The sequence below is a fragment of the Oncorhynchus masou genome, chromosome 15, assembly GCF_036934945.1.
Source record: "Oncorhynchus masou masou isolate Uvic2021 chromosome 15, UVic_Omas_1.1, whole genome shotgun sequence".
In the NCBI taxonomy this organism is placed as follows: Eukaryota; Metazoa; Chordata; class Actinopteri; order Salmoniformes; family Salmonidae; genus Oncorhynchus; species Oncorhynchus masou.
In genome coordinates, this window is record NC_088226.1 from 6,553,747 (window position 1) to 6,571,290 (window position 17,544).

A 17,544-nucleotide genomic window follows, 5' to 3' on the forward strand; every position below is an offset into this window, starting at 1 on the left:
GACAAAAATAGCAAAGAACTGTAGAGCTGCTGGTTGTGGTGAGATGAGTGAGAGGTGGGATCTATTGCACCAAGAGCCATGGATAAGCCAACACTACTCTCCGTCCCAACAGAACTCACTAAGATCTGCACCATCTAAATGCAGCCTTCCACCCACTGGCAACCTTCTCACAAATTGTCTGTGGGTATTTAGGCACCACTCCATGAACTGAATGAGTCCAAGCCAACAGTGCCTGCAGAGAAATCACCAACTCTGAAAGAAGTCATTAGAACATTCTTTTCCATTTGGCTTTGTGAAATTGACCAAAAAAGATGGATGACAGCTTTACACTCAATTGCTTTTCTAAATCTACAGATTCATTTATGTCTCAAGACGTAACCTGGCTCTGTTTTAGAGTTGTACCAGAGAAGAGTTGTACCAGAATGTTTCAATTGTCTTTTTTATTAATCAACATGTATGTACAAATATACTAATGTATGAGACATGGAAAATATTACATCTAGTAGTGCATCTACTGTACAAATATCCCTACTGCATTATGATCATTTCACAGAACATTACATTCCATACAGTATCTGCATGTCACTTGAAGCAATGCAGATATTAGCAACTATAGCATTGCAGTACAATTATCAGGGATATCTTTTTGAATCCCCTCATTTCTGTGTTTCTCATAACTCCACCCCCTAACATTCCTGTTGTTGGACCCAATGTAGTCCATAAAGACTATTGTAAAACGTTCACCTTATAGCAGCGTCATCACTTTAGCAGGGTACAGTACAATCATGCATTTCCCTGAGATGCATTATGTCAGCCACATGTCTTGTTTGGCAGCCATTTTGTGGGTTTGGTGACCGGGTATTCTAGTAATTTCAGAATTGCCAATGCACTGAGCCTCCGGTCAGAGCAGCAGATAGGGAGTCTCATTGTAACATTATCCAGCTGTCCAGTTCCGTGAAGCATTCCCCCCTGTGCTATAATGATACCAGCAGTGATCTTTTGTACAGCTGCTCCTCTACCCCATGGCGACCGACCCTACTGGTACCTCTGTGTCACCCACAGTGACCTCCAGCAGGACCATCCTCCTCAGTGTCCCTCCCACCTATAAAAAGGGCCCCTGGGATGGCCAAGGCTGAGGGAGTGGTGGCAGGTCATCTTCCCCCAGGTGCTGGTCACAGTCATAAGCAGTCCCTGCATAGCGCCACCTGGCCCTTACGGTAGTCCCTGCAGGGACAGAGGCGGTGGTACTTGGTGTTGGCCCCGGCACAGCTGAACAGCAGAGGGTCTTTCTGGAGGCCACACTCACTACTCTCCTCTGAGAAGGCTGGGAAGATGTGGTTGATCTCAGCCTCCACCCCCTCACAGTGCACCTCCAGCCTGGGCGGAGACACCAGAGAGATATTTCTTTATATATCATTATTCATATTAGGTCATGTGATTTACATTATAATCAATGCTTTTTTAAAAAGGCTTCATAAATGACTATCAATATTCATTACACCAAAGCACATTGGGTAGTGCATTAGAATGAGAGAGAATATTCAGAAGAATTTAAGATGCTCATATTCATTGTTTGTTTCCTCAGTGATTGTGCTGTATAATATGCTGAATGTTAAATAACAAGATGAATGTTGTGTAACAGATGGTGGTGTGATCACATGGTGGTGGAGGGAGGCAGCAGCAGCTCACCCACTGAAGGCCTCTTTGATATTGACGAAGCGGTAGAAGGCGGGCTCACAGATCAGGCCTGCGCTCTGGCACGCATCTATACATGACTGGCCCTCCAGGGATGCCAGCAGCCTCAGGGCACTAAGCGGGGGCCAGGAGGAGGGAGTGCTGATGTTGGAGGCCCAGGCCAGGGCACTGGAGTTGGGTAGCAGGACAAAGGGGCTGGGGGGGCTGCCTGGCCAACTGCTGGAGGTATTCGCTGAGGGAAATGGAGCTTCGGGTGTACAGAATTCCTGCCGAGTACAATACAACAGAATAACTACACAATCTGGCTATTGTGTAGTTAGTTAATCTGGCTATTCAGCATTACATTCATCAATCAATTCTACTGTAGCCTACATTCAGCATTGAAGCGGCAGGTAGCCTCGTGGTTAGAGCATTGAGCCAGTAACCAAAATACCCAAGCCGACAAGGTGAAAAATCTGTCGGTGCCGTTGAGCAAAGCTTAACCCTAATTTGCTCCAGGTGGGCTGTACTAATATGACTGACCCTGTAAAACAACACATTTCACTGCACCTGTCCTGTGTGTAATTCAGCTGTGAACTATACATTAATTTATTTGCTATACACATTGCCTTCCAGCCTCCTGGAATAATATGAATATACAGTACCAGTCAAAAGTTTAGACACACCTACTCATTCAAAGGTTTCTTTATTTTTACTATTTTCTACACAAGTAAAATAATAGTGAAGACATCAAAACCAGGAAATAACACATATGGAATCATGCAGTAAACAAATCAAAATATATTTTATATTTGAGATTCTTCAAAGTAGCCACGCTTTGCCTTGACAGCTTTGAAAACTATTGGCATTCTCTCAACCAGCTCATGAGGTAGACACCTGGAATACATTTCAATTAACATGTGTGTTGTTAATTTGTGGAATTTCTTTCCTTCTTAATGAGTCAATCAGTTGTGTTGTGACAAGGTAGGGGTGGTATACAGAAGATGGCCTAATTTGGTAAAAGACCAAATCCATATTATGGCAAGAACAGCTCAAATAAGCAAAGAGAAATGACAGTCCATCATTACTTTAAGACATGAAGGTCAGTCAATACGTAAAATTAATAACTTTTAAAGTTTCTTTAGTGTAGTCGCAAAAACCATCAAGCACTATGATGAAACTGGCTCTCATGAGGACCGCCACAGGAAAGGAAGACCCAGAGTTACCTCTGCTGCATTAGAGTTAACTGCACCTCAGATTGCAGCCCAAATAAATGCTTCAGAGTTCAAGTAACAGACACATCTCAACAACTGTTCAGATGAGACTGCGTGAATCAGGCCATTGTCGAATTGCTGCAAAGAAACGACTACTAAAGGACACCAATAAGAAAAAGCGGCTTGCTTTGGCCAAGAAACCCTAGGTAGAGCATGGGTGAAAAAGGCAATGTGGTGCTCATGGGAATTTCCTTTATTTTTTCAGCTTTCAGACCAATGCCTATTCTCAATTAAAACCTTGTTTTTAAATTCCAGGGTTTTTACACTGGAAGGTGATTATGCAACATTATTATACAACATAATTAAGCAATAAAGCCCGGGAGGGTGTGGTATATGGCCAATATACCACAGCTAAGGGCTGTTCAACATCTCATCCACTATTTGTATCAGTTTGAATCAATATCAATGGGGGCATTTATTTTGAAGGTGAACCGCAAATTCCACTATTGTGGCTAGCTTCACACAGGTGTCCGAAACAGAGTTGAAAAATATCTAACACTTGGCAGAGTTGTTAGTTTGGCACTGTGTAAGAGTGTCCTGGAATGTATTATGGATATTAAAATGATGCGTTTCTCTGATGCTAGCAAACATGGATTTGCACCGCTTACATATTCTTTCAGAAATGCTACAAAAAGGTAGCATCTTTGGCACTTAACGGACAGAAATGAGCACATGAGAGCGATAAATGATAAATTGACAAAACACTGTTACACCTACAAAATGTAGACAATCTGGCATTTTTTAAATCCCGATGGTCGCTTTATGGACGCTATAGTCCCGTTTTAATCCGACGTCTAGAATTTTAGCTAGGTAGGCACAAGACATACTCTGTTATGTGGTTCTCAGTAACGGCTCATGACAAGAGGCGGGGAGTGTGTTGAGTGCCTCCAATCAAGTTGATTTGCGAATTTTCATTGAGATTGGTGTCATATTGGCTTAGATATGATGGTTGGGAGATTTGAATTTAACACTGAACTATCGTCATGTCTATAATACAGTTATGCCACCAATAATCAAATGAGTTTCAGGCAGGAATCAACCCTGGGAGAGCACCTCCCCCAGTCTGTCCTATTCATAAGGAACAGGTAATAATATTTCTGCGACATCTTCCTCTGACCTCCAGTCCAGTTCATTAAACAGGCTCCCAGCGCCCTGCTGCAATAACCAGACCTCCTCCACTCCACCACACCACAGCCCCCCCAGCCCTGGGCTACTGCTCAACAGGAAAACAGGGCGAGCGATCAGACACCTCATCCGGAATCTGTGTGTGTGTGTGTGTGTGTGTGTGTGTGTGTGTGTGTGTGTGTGTGTGTGTGTCATGAGAAAGCAGTATAAAAATTCTCAATAAAGAATCCGTGAGGATCATAGGGGTCAGTGCTGCCCACGGAGGAGGATAGAAGGGTTGTCGCTGATTGGGAGTCTGGTCTCGTACATGCCAGGCGGGCAGTCTCAGTCAGTCACAGCCCACTGAGCACACTACTCTGTGTGTGATGGACAGATGGGGGAGTGGATCAGAGCTGGGCATAGGCCACCCTATTTCCCCTTTTCTCCCACTGCCTTAACCAGACTGGCAGACAAGCCCCTCGGTGCACCGCACAAATCATCTCAGCATGATGAACGTACTGGAGCATGACAATGTGTGTAATTGTTCAAAAGAAATATTAAAAAGGCTTTTAGTGTGTGCGTGGTTGTGTGTGTGGACGTGTTTAACTATACTTGTGGGAAGCAGAAGTCCCCACAAGATTAATAAACAAAAACATTTGACCGACTGGGGACATTTTGTTCACAAGGTCAAATGCTATTTCTAGGTGGTTTGGGTTTAAGGTTAGAATTAGTGTTAGGTTTAGAATTAGGTTCAGGGTTTGGAGCTAGGGTTAGTTTTAGGGTTAGGGAAAATAACATTTTGAATTAACTGAATTATGTGTCCCCACAAGGTTAGTTAAACAGGACTGTGTGTGTGTACGGTCGCTCTTTTATATGTATACAGTACAGTGTGACTTCATCTTGCCTGTGCATAAATAAAGGTGGATGAGGTTGGCTGCACCATCTCCGGGGTAATGAAGGCTGGTGTATGCAACACAAACCCACCTGGTTCTGGATGTAAGCATGCACTCTCTCCAGCATCCCCTCACAGGTGTACTCATGGGGCAGATATGGCTCCACCTGCAGAAAGGAAATCACACACCATCGGCTTTAGACCTCCATCAACACCACAGCCATAATAGTACTGCAACGGTTTACCGTTAATCAAAGCTGACGTATTCATTAAGGTCACTGTGAACGGCTTCATTATGAGCTGCTTCATATTAGAATCAATGACCTCATACATCACAGGTGACAGCCTTTGACTTGATTTCATTACTCTATTAACATGGACTACATCAATATGACAAACAATGGATTAAGCTGACAATCGACCACAGGTTATGTACGAGCTGCTAAACCGAATGTTTGAATCTTTTTAACAACTCACTGGGAGGATGTGAGGATGTGATGACCATCCCACTTTTAACCTTTACCAGATGATGTGAAAACTTTCTCCAGAGCACAGTTCATAGAGTTACAGGTTAGAACGCATGTTACATACACGACAACTGCTGTGACACTGCAGTGAAAACAGCACAGAGAAGCATCTCTTTTCAATGCAGCAGTAAACACACGTTAGTCATCAGTGTCAAAGGATGAAGTCTGCAGGTCAATGCGTTCTATTTTGCTGTTATCCAAAGCCTATTTGGGTTAGATTACATAAATAAGTATGATGCATGTTGGAGTGGGAAATGTTCAATCAGTGTGATGGTACTGTAGTCCCATTCCACATCACCTAACCTAAGATGTCTGTGCCATTTAAAAGAGATCTCATTGTTTACCATCAGGCCTCTCAGAGGCACTTGGGCTTTTAAACTGATAAATGGTTCCTTTTAGCATTCACTTCCTTTTAGCGCTCACTTACTCGTTTATTTCATCTGAGTTTAATGAAATGTATCTGGCACCTCATCATCTATTCCAGAATGCAATTTGCCTTTTGGGCATCTTTATATAATGGAAAGAAAGGAACAGGAAAAAAACTGCTCTCCATGGAGTCTGAATTGAATTCAGCTTTAAAATACATTAACATCTCTAAACCGACCGCATTTACTGCATGCATACTCATCATGTCTGACCAGTACACCTGATTACAATATCACCAGTGGTGTAAAGTACTTAAGTAAAAATAATAGAAAGTATTACTTAAGTAGTTTTTTATGGGGTATCTGTACTTTAATTTACTATTTAAAGAAAATAAAATAATGTACTTTTTACTCCATACATTTTCCCTGATATTTTCCCTGACACCCGAAAGTACGAGTTACATTTCAAATGCTTAGCAGGACAGACATATTTGCCAATTCACACACTTATCATGAGAACAACCCTGGTTATCCCTACTGCTTCTGCCTCAGTAAACACAAATGCTTGGTTTATGAATTATGTCTGAGTGTTGAGGTGTGCCTCTGGCTATCTGTAAAATAATAAAACAAGAAAATCATGCCATTTGGTTTGCTTAATATAAGGAATGTGAAATGATATATAAGTATAATTAAAACCAAATCCTTTTAGACTTTTACTGGGTGACTTTCACTTTTACTAGTCATTTTCTATTTAAGTCTCTTTACTTTTACTCAAGTATGACAATTGGGTACTTTTTACACCAGTGAATACCACAGGGATTAGTATAGTTGTTCACCCGCATTGGATCAAAGAGGGGACATGTTTTTATCACCTTCAGTGTGTACTGTATAGCACAGTGGATTTGGAAAGTATTCAGACCCCTAGATTTTTTCCTCATTTTGATACAACCTTATTCTAAAATGTATTACATTAATTTTCCCCTAATCAATCTACACACAATACCCCATAATTTTTAGACATTTTTGCAAATATATAAAAAAAATTTGGGGGGGGGGAATATCACATTTACATAAGTATTCAGACCCTGTTTTACTCAGTACTTTGTTGAAGCATCTTTGGCAGTGATTACAGCCTTCTGTCTTCTTAGGTATGATGCTATAAGCTTGGCACACAAGTATTTGGGGAGTTTCTACCACTTCTCTGCAGATTCTCTCAAGCTCTGTCAGGTTGGTTGGGGAGCATCGCTGCATAGCTATTTTCAGGTCTCTCCAAAGATGTTTGATCGGGTTCATGTCCGGGCTCTGGCTGGGCCACTCAAGGACATTCAGAGACGTGTCCCGAAGCCACTCCTGCGTTGTCTTGGCTGTGTGCTTAGGGTCGTTGTACTGTTGGAAGGTGAACCTTCACCCCCAGTCTGAAGGTCCTGAGGGCTTTGGAGCAGGTCTTTGGAGCAAGGATCTCTCTGTACTTTTCTCTGTTCATCTTTCCCTCGATCCTGACTAGTCTCCCAGTCCCTGCTGCTGAAAAACATCCCCACAGCATGATGCTGCCATCACCGTGCTTCACCGTAGGGATGGTGCCAGGTTTCCTCCAGACTTGGCATTCAGGCCAAAGAATTCAATCTTGGTCTCATCAGACTAGAGAATCTTGTTTCCCATGGTCTGAGAGTCCTTTAGGTGCCTTTTGGCAGACTCTAAGCCAGCTGTCATTTGTCTTTTACTGAGGAGTGGCTTCCGTCTGACCACTCTACCACAAAGGCCTAATTGGCGGAGCACTCCAGAGATGGTTGGCCACTGTGTTCTTGGGGACCTTCAGTGCTACATCATTTTTTTGGTATCCTTCCCCAGATCTGTGCCTCGACACAATCCAGTCTTGGAGCTCTACAGACAATTCCTTTGACCTCAGGGCTTGATATTTGCTCTGACTTGCACTGTCAACTGTGGGACCTTACTGTATATAAACAGGTTTGTGCCTTTCCAAATCATGTCCAATCAATTTAATTTGCCACAGGTAGACTCCAATCACGTTGTAGAAACATCTCAAGGATGATCAATGGAAACAGGATGCACCTGAGTTCAAATTCAAGTCTCATAGCAAAGGGTCTGAATACTTGTAAATGTAAAATGTGACATGTTTTTATTTGTAATAAACTTGCTAACATAAAAAACTATTTTCACTTTGCCATTATGGGGTATTGTCTGTAGATTGATGAGGAAACTAATTTATTTAATACATTTTAGAATAAGGCTGTAATGTAACAAAATGTGGAAAAAGTCAAGGGGTCTGGAGCCTCCCAGGAGGCGCAAAGGTTACCCAAGGCGTCACTACCGACCCGGGTTCGATTCTAGGCTGTATCACAACCAGCCGTAAACGGGAGTCCCATAGGGCGGCGCACAATTGGCCCAGCGTTGTCCAGGTTAGGGAGGGTTTGACCGGGGGGAGTCTTACTTTGCTCATTGCACTCTAGTGACTTCTTGTGGCGGGCCATGTGCCTACAGCCTGACCTCGGTCATCAGTTGAACGGTGTTTCCTCCAACACATTGGTGTGGATGGCGTCCGGGTTTAGTGGGTGGGTGTTAAGGAGCGTGGTTTGGCGGCTCATGATTTGCCTCTCCCGAGCTCGTGGAGGAGTTGCAGCGATGAGACAAGATCGTAATGGGATATGACGAAAAAAGCGGGGTAAAAAATTCATATTACAAAAAATGTCAAAGTCAAGGGGTCTAAATACTTTCTGAATGCACTGTACATCAACATAATGAGAAGTGCTTGTGTCCTGTATTATTTTGTTGTTTTGTTTTCCTCCTGCCCCTCTCCTCCACTCCTAACCCATTACATGCACGTGTTCTACCACAGCATTACGTCAAGTAGATGCTCCGTTTTGGTTCCCTCAGCAGCAAGTCTGGGCTATATTTAACCTGCCATTATTCCCCGCGTGGTGGGGGATCGATTGGACGTACCTTGCATGTTGGCCTGGCGACAGATTGAGCACAGCATGATAGATTAATATCATCTCCAGTAGACAATGGTTAGTGCCTGGAGAAGACAGTATGGGTCCTCTGGAAGACTGCCATACTAACCCAGGTGTCTGCTGCCCAGTTTACCTACTAAGCAACTCCATCTCGGAGGCAATTAGGACTAAAGTCCTTGGAAAGAGCCAGCTATGCAGTTTGCAGTTACACTGGATCCTGTGACTAACAGTTCAATTAGCAATGTGAGAGAGAAGTGGGTCACAACTGGAAATACAGTCTGTGGGAGAGGAGATTATATACCTCCATGGCACCATTAATCATATGCGTAGGCAATGTTAATACTCAAGACTTTCTTTAACATGAGATGCAGTGAAGGTAATACATCTGAAAGGTCATTTGTCTCTAACAGCCACACTTATCTCTGTGGAAATCATGTGGTCCTCTGTAGCCAGAATAGTGGGTTTGATTCCCGGGACCATCCATACTTAAAATGTATACACACGACTAAGTCGCTTTGGATAAAAGCGTCTGCTAAATGGCATATATTATATTATCATCTCAAGTGAAATTAGCATACTAACTTTGGTCCTCATGATGTCCCGTATGGCAGACTCAAACTCTTGGGAGTTGTTGAAATCCACCGTGATGACATGTGGCCTGCCTATATAATGCTCAGCATATGGATGCTGTGAGGAGACCTGATGGAGGAATTAACACAATACTATATCAGTCAATACAGTCTCCATCCAGACAATACCTGGACACAGCCACGAGCAGAGAAGCACACGAGTCAGGTTGAGGCCTACCTTGCACTAATTCACAGACTAACATTCATTTTCTCGACAGTATGGAGACAGTCCACTGCCACCACAGAGACAACCTGCTCACCTGTCTGGAAGTGGGCTTCCCTTTGAAGAACTCATGGTTGAGGGAACTGTGAGACGGCTTAAACATGGGCTGCAGGAAGATGCAGCCGTTGGCTATGGCCTCTAAAGGGGCCGGCCCTTCGTATGGGAAGCCAAACCCAATGAAGAGCTTGTTTGAAAGAGGAAAAGAAAAAGATGAACCAAACTGCTGCTGTTTACTGGCAACATGTACTTGAAGTATATTATATAAAAAGATATTGAAACCCTCCATACCTTGGCCTTTCTGAGCAGCTGTTGCAGCTCTTGTTGGGGCAGCAGGCCGTGGTTTTTGACAAAAGCAGGCACCTCTGGAGGGCGCTGTGTCTCATAATAGACAGTCCCATGGATATCCATGTAGCGGTGCAGAATGGCCAGGAACCTTTCCTTACCCTATGAGTCAATGGAACAAATGGTTAGGACGGACTGGGCACACAGTATAACCTACCTGTTCCCCCCAAATTTGTAGAATGTAACTCCCCTTTTTAACCAATTCTGTAAGAGTTCAAAGTTCTTCTCAAACATAAAGTTATGTTCAGTGTGTTGGTTGCAGGCATAACTAAGACAGGGGCAGACATGTTATTCATGACATTGGCTGTCAGCCTCTTCTGCTTAGAGATTCCTCCATATTATCTGTGTCACCCTCCTGGGACTGAAAAGCAAGGAGAATGTGCTCAACCTGTGAAGACTACAGTAGCATGGAGGTCATCTCTCTAAAGAGTTTTTAAAAACCTTGACTGATAGGCCTCTCACCCTGGAGAGATTCTGATTGGTGCAGGCAGTGTGGACAGAAGCCTGTATGACTGACTGTTACTAGGATTAGTGGGGTGGCTACTGGGGCCTCTATAGACTGGCATAGCCAAGTAGAGGGGTGATCTGATTTCCTACACCAAGCTACAGCAGCACCAGGGGCAAATGACACGAGAATGGCCATAGAGTGTGAAGAGTAAGCATGGGTTTCACCTTGGCTACAGCAGCACACTGGTCGCTAATCATAGAGATGTATTGGGTGAGCATGATTTACATATAGTGGTGAGAATGTTGTACGTTTCAAATCTTCAGTGGCATACTTAGCCTAACATAGAACATTTGTACGGAACACAATAGAAATAAATATGCATGAGCTTTCCCTCTGTAGACTAAGAACCCTTCCACCAACAGTTGTAAATAGAACCACTGATGTCATTGCAGATGCTCCATATAAAAGAGCACACAACGTAAAACTATCATTAGTAGAGAGCTGACATTCTGAGTATTGATTAAAACTCCACCTTTTGTATTTTCCTAAACCTGTTATAGGGCAGCAGTTTATTGATCTGACAGGGGGTGACAGAAGATGCAGATAGACCAGGATGAACACATAACAAACCTCAGGCCTTTTTATAAAAACCCTTGTATCTTTATGGTAGATAAAGATGATTCACCTGAAACATCTTTCTGTGTCTGAAGAGCTAAAGCTGCTGACTCATTCCAAAATAATTGTAGTTAACTGTCTGGCACATTTACGCATTCATTGTGCATAAACAATATCAATCTCTATAATAGGAATCTGCAAGGAAACCAAACACCAGGGACAGTCCATACTACGGTTCAATGTAAAACAAAGTTTCAGAGGGTGTTCAAAATGTCAATCATTGACAGCAAGTGCAGGTATCCTTACTTGGAGCTGGAGATGATCCATCAACATGACATGAGCAGAATAGGAGGAAACCATGTGGGAAGGAGAAAAGACAAGAGAGAGTGAGTGGGAGAGATAAAATGATAGTCATTTTCTTTCTCCTTGTGGACATACAGCTGTAGTACAACACATAGCTGACAAGCATGTGAACCGGAGAGCTGAGGATGATGCCAGAAGCAGTGAGGGGTAGTCAGTGTCGAGGGAGAGCCAGACACAGATGGCATTCACACTCATAAATATTATACCTCGCATGCCGTACCTCAAACTGTTCAGATTGAGGGGAATTCAATAAGCATAGAGAGTGAGAGAACAAATGCAGCTGATTCAACTACGGGGAGGCGGCCAGACACATGAATAAGTGATGCCTTTTTCCTGTAGCTTGGAGGGAGAATTTACGCTAAACAAAAACAATTGCCGCTTCCACAACACTCACACCTCTCTGGGTGTACATACATATACCTAGTGGATTGAAGTGTCATGCTTGGCAGATAGGAGAGAATAACTTAGGCACGTTTCAGCTTGTCTCTGGAAGTGGGGTGCACTCCATTTATCACATCATGACAGAATACACTGCAGCGTATAACAGACTGCTGACTGTTGTGTAAATATGTTGAGACGCCACCTCAACTGGACTGCACATCTTAGTAGGGAAAAAGTCATTTGTTTGTTGATATCTTGTAGACAGGAGCAGGTGATACGCCCATTGGGGTGTCAGTCAAATGCACTGTCAGCAATATGGTTTTCTTTAGAGGTTGTAGAAATGGAACATTTATATCCATATGATCACCTTCCACATGCTGGCCTCTTTGCCGTACACCACTGCCATGCTGTCCACCTTGTTCCTCTGGATGCTCAGCCTCTCTGTGTCGTTCAGCTCCTCAGCCACAAAACCCATGAAGGAGTTGTCGGGAGTGTGTGCTGTGAGGGACAAACATAGCAAAGTGTCAAGCTCAATAAGTCAAAGTCAATGTAACGACGTGCTCTGAGAGTCGAGGAAGCAAGTGCAGGGAGTGAGTGTTTTAATAAAATAAACAGAACATAATACAAATACAAAACAAGAAAAACTAACCGCACACAGACATGAAACAGAAACAATAACGCCTGAAGAAAGTAACCAAAGGAAGTGACATACAGTTGAAGTCGGAAGTTTACATACACTTAGTTTGGAGTCATTAAAACTCAAACCACCCCACAAATGTCTTGTTAACAAACTATAGTTTTGGCAAGTCAGTTAGGACATCTTACTTTGACATGACACAAGTAATTTTTCCAACAATTGTTACAGACAGATTATTTCACTGTATCACAATTCCAGTGGGTCAGAAGTTTACATACACTAAGTTGACTGTGCCTTTAAACAGATTGGAAAACTCCAGAAAATTATATAATGACTTTAGAAGCTTCTGATAGGCTAATTGACATCATTTGAGTCAATTGGAGGTGTACCCGTGGATGTATTTCAAGGCCTACCTTCAAACTCAGTGCCTGTTTGCATGACACATGGGAAAATCAAAAGAACTCGGCCAAAAAAATTGTAGACCTCCACAATTCTGGTTCATCCTTGGGAGCAATTTCCAAACGCCTGAAGGTACCAAGTTCATCTGTGCAAACAATTATACCAAGTATAAACACCATGGGACCACGCAGCCGTCACATCACTTACGAAGGAGACGCGTTCTGTCTCCTAGAGATGAACATACTTTTGTGCGAAAAGTGCAAATCAATCCCAGAACAATAGTAAAGGACCTTGTGAAGATGCTGGAGGAAACAGGTACAAAAGTATTTATATTCACAGTAAAACGAGTCCTATATCGACACCTGAAAGTCCACTCAGCAAGGAAGAAGCCGCTGCTCCAAAACCGCCATTAAAAAGCCAGACAACGGTTTGCAACTGCACATGGGGACAAAGATCGTACTTTTTTGGAAAAATGTCCTCTGGTCTGATGAATCAAAAATAGGCCTGTTTGGCCATAATGACCATCGTTATGTTTGGAGGAAAAAGGGGGATGCTTGCAAGCTCAATAACACCGTCCCAACCGTGAAGCACGGGGGTGGCAGCATCATGTTGTGGGGTTGCTTTGCTGCAGGAGGGACTGGTGCACTTCACAAAATAGATGGCATCATGAGGCAGGAAAATTATGTGGATATATTGAAGCAACATCTCAAGACATCAGTCAGGAAGTTAAAGCTTGGTCACAAATGGGTCAAGCATACTTCCAAAGTTGTGGCAAAACTTCAACTGTATATAGGGCAGTTAATCAAGAAAGCGATGGAGTCCAGGTGAGTCTGAAGACCCGCAGGTGCGCGTAACGATGGTGACAGGTGTGCACCATAACGAGCAGCCTGGTGACCTAGAGGCCGGAAAGGGAGCACACGTGACAGCTAAACCCTAAACTAAATATTGACATTCAGTTTCAGATGAAAGTCAGAGGCATGTTGAGTAAGTTATAGGAATAAAGAGACAGTGGTTAAAGGAATTGATTGGGCCAGCTGGGACCACATCACCTAAGAGAAGGACAGTGGTCACTCTATAAACCAGGAAACAAAGCAGGGCCTGTGTATTCCCAGTAAACATAAAAAACTAAATAGCCATGAGAATTATATATATATATATATATAAAACGTGTTCCTATTTCAAACCCAATAGGAGTGTGGCTTGCAATTACAATGTGTATTTCCAAAACAGCAGTACTTCCACAGAAGCTATGCTCACTGAGTTAATTGGAAGACCACAAACACAGCTGAAGTCTCCTCTCCTTCCACTGATCCCAGCTGGATGTTTGAGCTCTGTGTGTGTGCCAGTGAGAGCCTATGGTGCTAAGTTTTAGTGTCTAGCTCTTGGCATCTGTTTGGCCACAACTGCTGTTACCCTCCCAGGCCCCTTCTCGTCTCTCTGACCCTGAGCTTCCACTATGAGAGGCCAGAGGCCCACACAAGTGCCCCACAACATCTGTGCCCACACACACACTCCAAAAGCCAAACCTCCACTAAAATCCCTATTACCCTTTCCCACTTTCTCTCTTTCTGAGGTTGATACCTGATAAACAAGCTCAACACCATTCCCCTCACATCCAGTGTCCGAAGAGAGATTATGCTTAGAGTTCACTCACGGAACATGGTCATGTACTGCCTGCAGTTGAGGTTCCAGTAGCCCCAGTTGGTCCTGTAGCCGTGCAGGGTGGCGTAGTCCTCATGGTTGTATGCCGGCTCTGTGCCAAATGTGTCAATCACACGGATGTGGCACCTGAGAGACAGAGGAAAGAGGTGGGAGAATGAATGGGTTCTGTATGTCAAAATAGCAGAACATAGATAGACATTGCCTCCTGTTGCGATGATAGAATATTTATCTGGTAAAAGCCCATAACAAGCAGTGGTATGGGAACCAAGCCCAGGAGACTTGAACCGTAAAGTAGTCAAAGGTGATGGATGTCACCGTGCCTCTCCTCTCCCTCAGTGTGCTGGGCTCAGCCTGCCCTCCAGGTGGGGGGAAATTGACTTCAAATCACAATCTGCTAGGCTACTATACACCACAGGGGAGATAAATGGAGAGCTCTTACTCACAGCAATGCAACCACCTCCAAACACCGTATATACCTCCCTTCTTTGGTGGGTCTCTGACATTGCTGGGGCATAATGTGTGAGGGGCTGCTTCCTAATAGTCAGCTCTTAATAATGGCTGGAACAGAGCAAATGGAATGGCATCAAACACTTTGGAAACTGCTCCAGCCATTATCATGTGGTCATCCTCCCCTATTAAGGTGCCACCATCTCCTGTGTTGGACAATGGATGAACATACTCCAAACTTTTAACATTTTTAAAATCCATCAGATATTGACTGAATTATAGCTCATAAAACAGTATAGCTTCCGTCCCTCTCCTCACTCCTCCCTGGGCTCGAACCAGGAACAGATCGACAACAGCCACCCTCGAAGCAGCGTTACCCATGCAGAGCAAGGGGAACAACTACTCAAACTCTCAGAGCGAATGACGTTTGAAACGCTATTAGTGCGCACCATTTCACATCGGTTACACCAGCCATTAGGCTGATAGGCTTGAAGTCATAAACAGCGCTGTGATTGCGAAGAAAGTGCTGTTTGAATGAACGCTTACGAGCCTGCTGCTGCCTACCATCGCTCAGTCAGACTGCTCTATCAAATCATAGACTTAGTTATAATATAATAACACACACAAATACGAGCCTTTGGTCATTAATATGGTCGAATCCAGAAACTATCATTTCGAAAACAAAACTTATTATTTCAGTGAAATACGGAACCCTTACGTATTTTATCTAAGGGTTGGCATCCATTAGTCTAAATATTCCTGTGACATTGCACAACCTTCAATGTTATGTCATAATTACGTAAAATTCTGGCAAATTAGTTCGCAATGAGCCAGGCTGCCCAAACTGTTGCATATACCCTGACTCTGCGTGCAATGAACGCAAGAGAAGTGACACAATTTCACCTGGTTTATATTGCCTGCTAACCTTTCTTTCAGCTAAATATGCAGGTTTAAAAATATATACTTCTGTGTATTGATCTGTGTAAGAAAGGCATTGTGGTTAGGTAAAGTCATACAATGATTGTGCTTTTTTCGCAAATGCGCTTTTGTTAAATCATCCCCCTGCGTTGCATCGATTATATGCAACGCAGGACACGCTAGATAAACTAGTAATATCATCAACCATGTGTAGTTAATTAACTAGTGATTATGATTGATTGATTGTTTTTTATAAGATACGTTTAAATGCTAGCTTGCAACTTACCTTGGCTTCTACTGCATTCGCATAACAGGCAGGCTCCTCATGAAGTGCAATGATAGGCAGGTGGTTAGAGCGTTGGACTAGTTAACTGTAAGGTTGCAAGATTGAGTCCCCCGAGCTGACAAGGTAAACATCTGCTGTTCTGCCCCTGAACAAGGCAGTTAAACCCACCGTTCCTAGGCCGTCATTGAAAATAAGAATGTGTTCTTAATGGACTTGCCTAGTTAAATAAAGGTGTAAAAAAAAAAAGAAAAAAATACAGATTTCGATTGTTATGAAAACTTGAAATCGGCCCTAATTAAAATCGGCCATTCCGATTAATCGGTCAACCTCTAATCCAGAGCATCCCAAACATGCTCAATTTGGTGACATGTCTGGTGAGTATGCAGGCCATGGAAGAACTGGGACATTTTCTTGGAAATGTGTAAAGATCCTTGTAACATGGGGCTGTGCATCATCATGCTGAAACATGAGAGGTGGATGAATGGCATGACAATGGGCCTCAGGATCTCGTCACGGTATCTCTGTCCATTCAAATTACAATTGATAAAATGCAATTGTGTTCTTTGTCCGTAGCTTATGCCTGCCCATACCATAACCCCATCGCCACCATGGGGCCCTCTGTTCACAATGTGAGCAGCAAACCGCTCGCCCTCATAACGCCATACACGTGGTCTGCGGTTGTGAAGCCGATTGGATGTGCTGCCAAATTCTCAAAAATGACTTTACATTTACATTTTACATTTAAGTCATTTAGCAGACGCTCTTATCCAGAGCGACTTACAAATTGGTGAATTCACCTTCTGACATCCAGTGGAACAGCCACTTTACAATAGTGCATCTAAATCATTAAGGGGGGGGGTGAGAAGGATTACTTATCCTATCCTAGGTATTCCTTGAAGAGGTGGGGTTTCAGGTGTCTCCGGAAGGTGGTGATTGACTCCGCTGTCCTGGCGTCGTGAGGGAGTTTGTTCCACCATTGGGGGGCCAGAGCAGCGAACAGTTTTGACTGGGCTGAGCGGGAACTGTACTTCCTCAGTGGTAGGGAGGCGAGCAGGCCAGAGGTGGATGAACGCAGTGCCCTTGTTTGGGTGTAGGGCCTGATCAGAGCCTGGAGGTACTGCGGTGCCGTTCCCCTCACAGCTCCGTAGGCAAGCACCATGGTCTTGTAGCGGATGCGAGCTTCAACTGGAAGCCAGTGGAGAGAGCGGAGGAGCGGGGTGACGTGAGAGAACTTGGGAAGGTTGAACACCAGACGGGCTGCGGCGTTCTGGATGAGTTGTAGGGGTTTAATGGCACAGGCAGGGAGCCCAGCCAACAGCGAGTTGCAGTAATCCAGACGGGAGATGACAAGTGCCTGGATTAGGACCTGCGCCGCTTCCTGTGTGAGGC

General features: G+C 43.7%; 1 protein-coding gene across 2 annotated transcripts in view; it reads right to left on the reverse strand.

Moving 5' to 3' along the window:
* Positions 1 to 429: 429 nt before the first annotated feature.
* Positions 430 to 17,544, reverse strand: part of LOC135555423 (alpha-1,6-mannosylglycoprotein 6-beta-N-acetylglucosaminyltransferase B-like) — an 85,650-nt gene continuing 68,535 nt past the window's right edge. For both annotated transcript variants that reach the window (XM_064987833.1, XM_064987834.1), the window contains 8 exons: positions 14,497 to 14,630; positions 12,174 to 12,304; positions 9,946 to 10,101; positions 9,695 to 9,841; positions 9,388 to 9,504; positions 5,037 to 5,111; positions 1,690 to 1,961; positions 430 to 1,377 (listed from right to left, as the gene is read on the reverse strand). In XM_064987833.1, the coding sequence (XP_064843905.1) occupies positions 1,179 to 1,377; positions 1,690 to 1,961; positions 5,037 to 5,111; positions 9,388 to 9,504; positions 9,695 to 9,841; positions 9,946 to 10,101; positions 12,174 to 12,304; positions 14,497 to 14,630 (1,231 nt within the window). In that variant the 3' untranslated portion in view covers positions 430 to 1,178. The remainder of the gene's footprint in view (positions 1,378 to 1,689; positions 1,962 to 5,036; positions 5,112 to 9,387; positions 9,505 to 9,694; positions 9,842 to 9,945; positions 10,102 to 12,173; positions 12,305 to 14,496; positions 14,631 to 17,544) is intronic.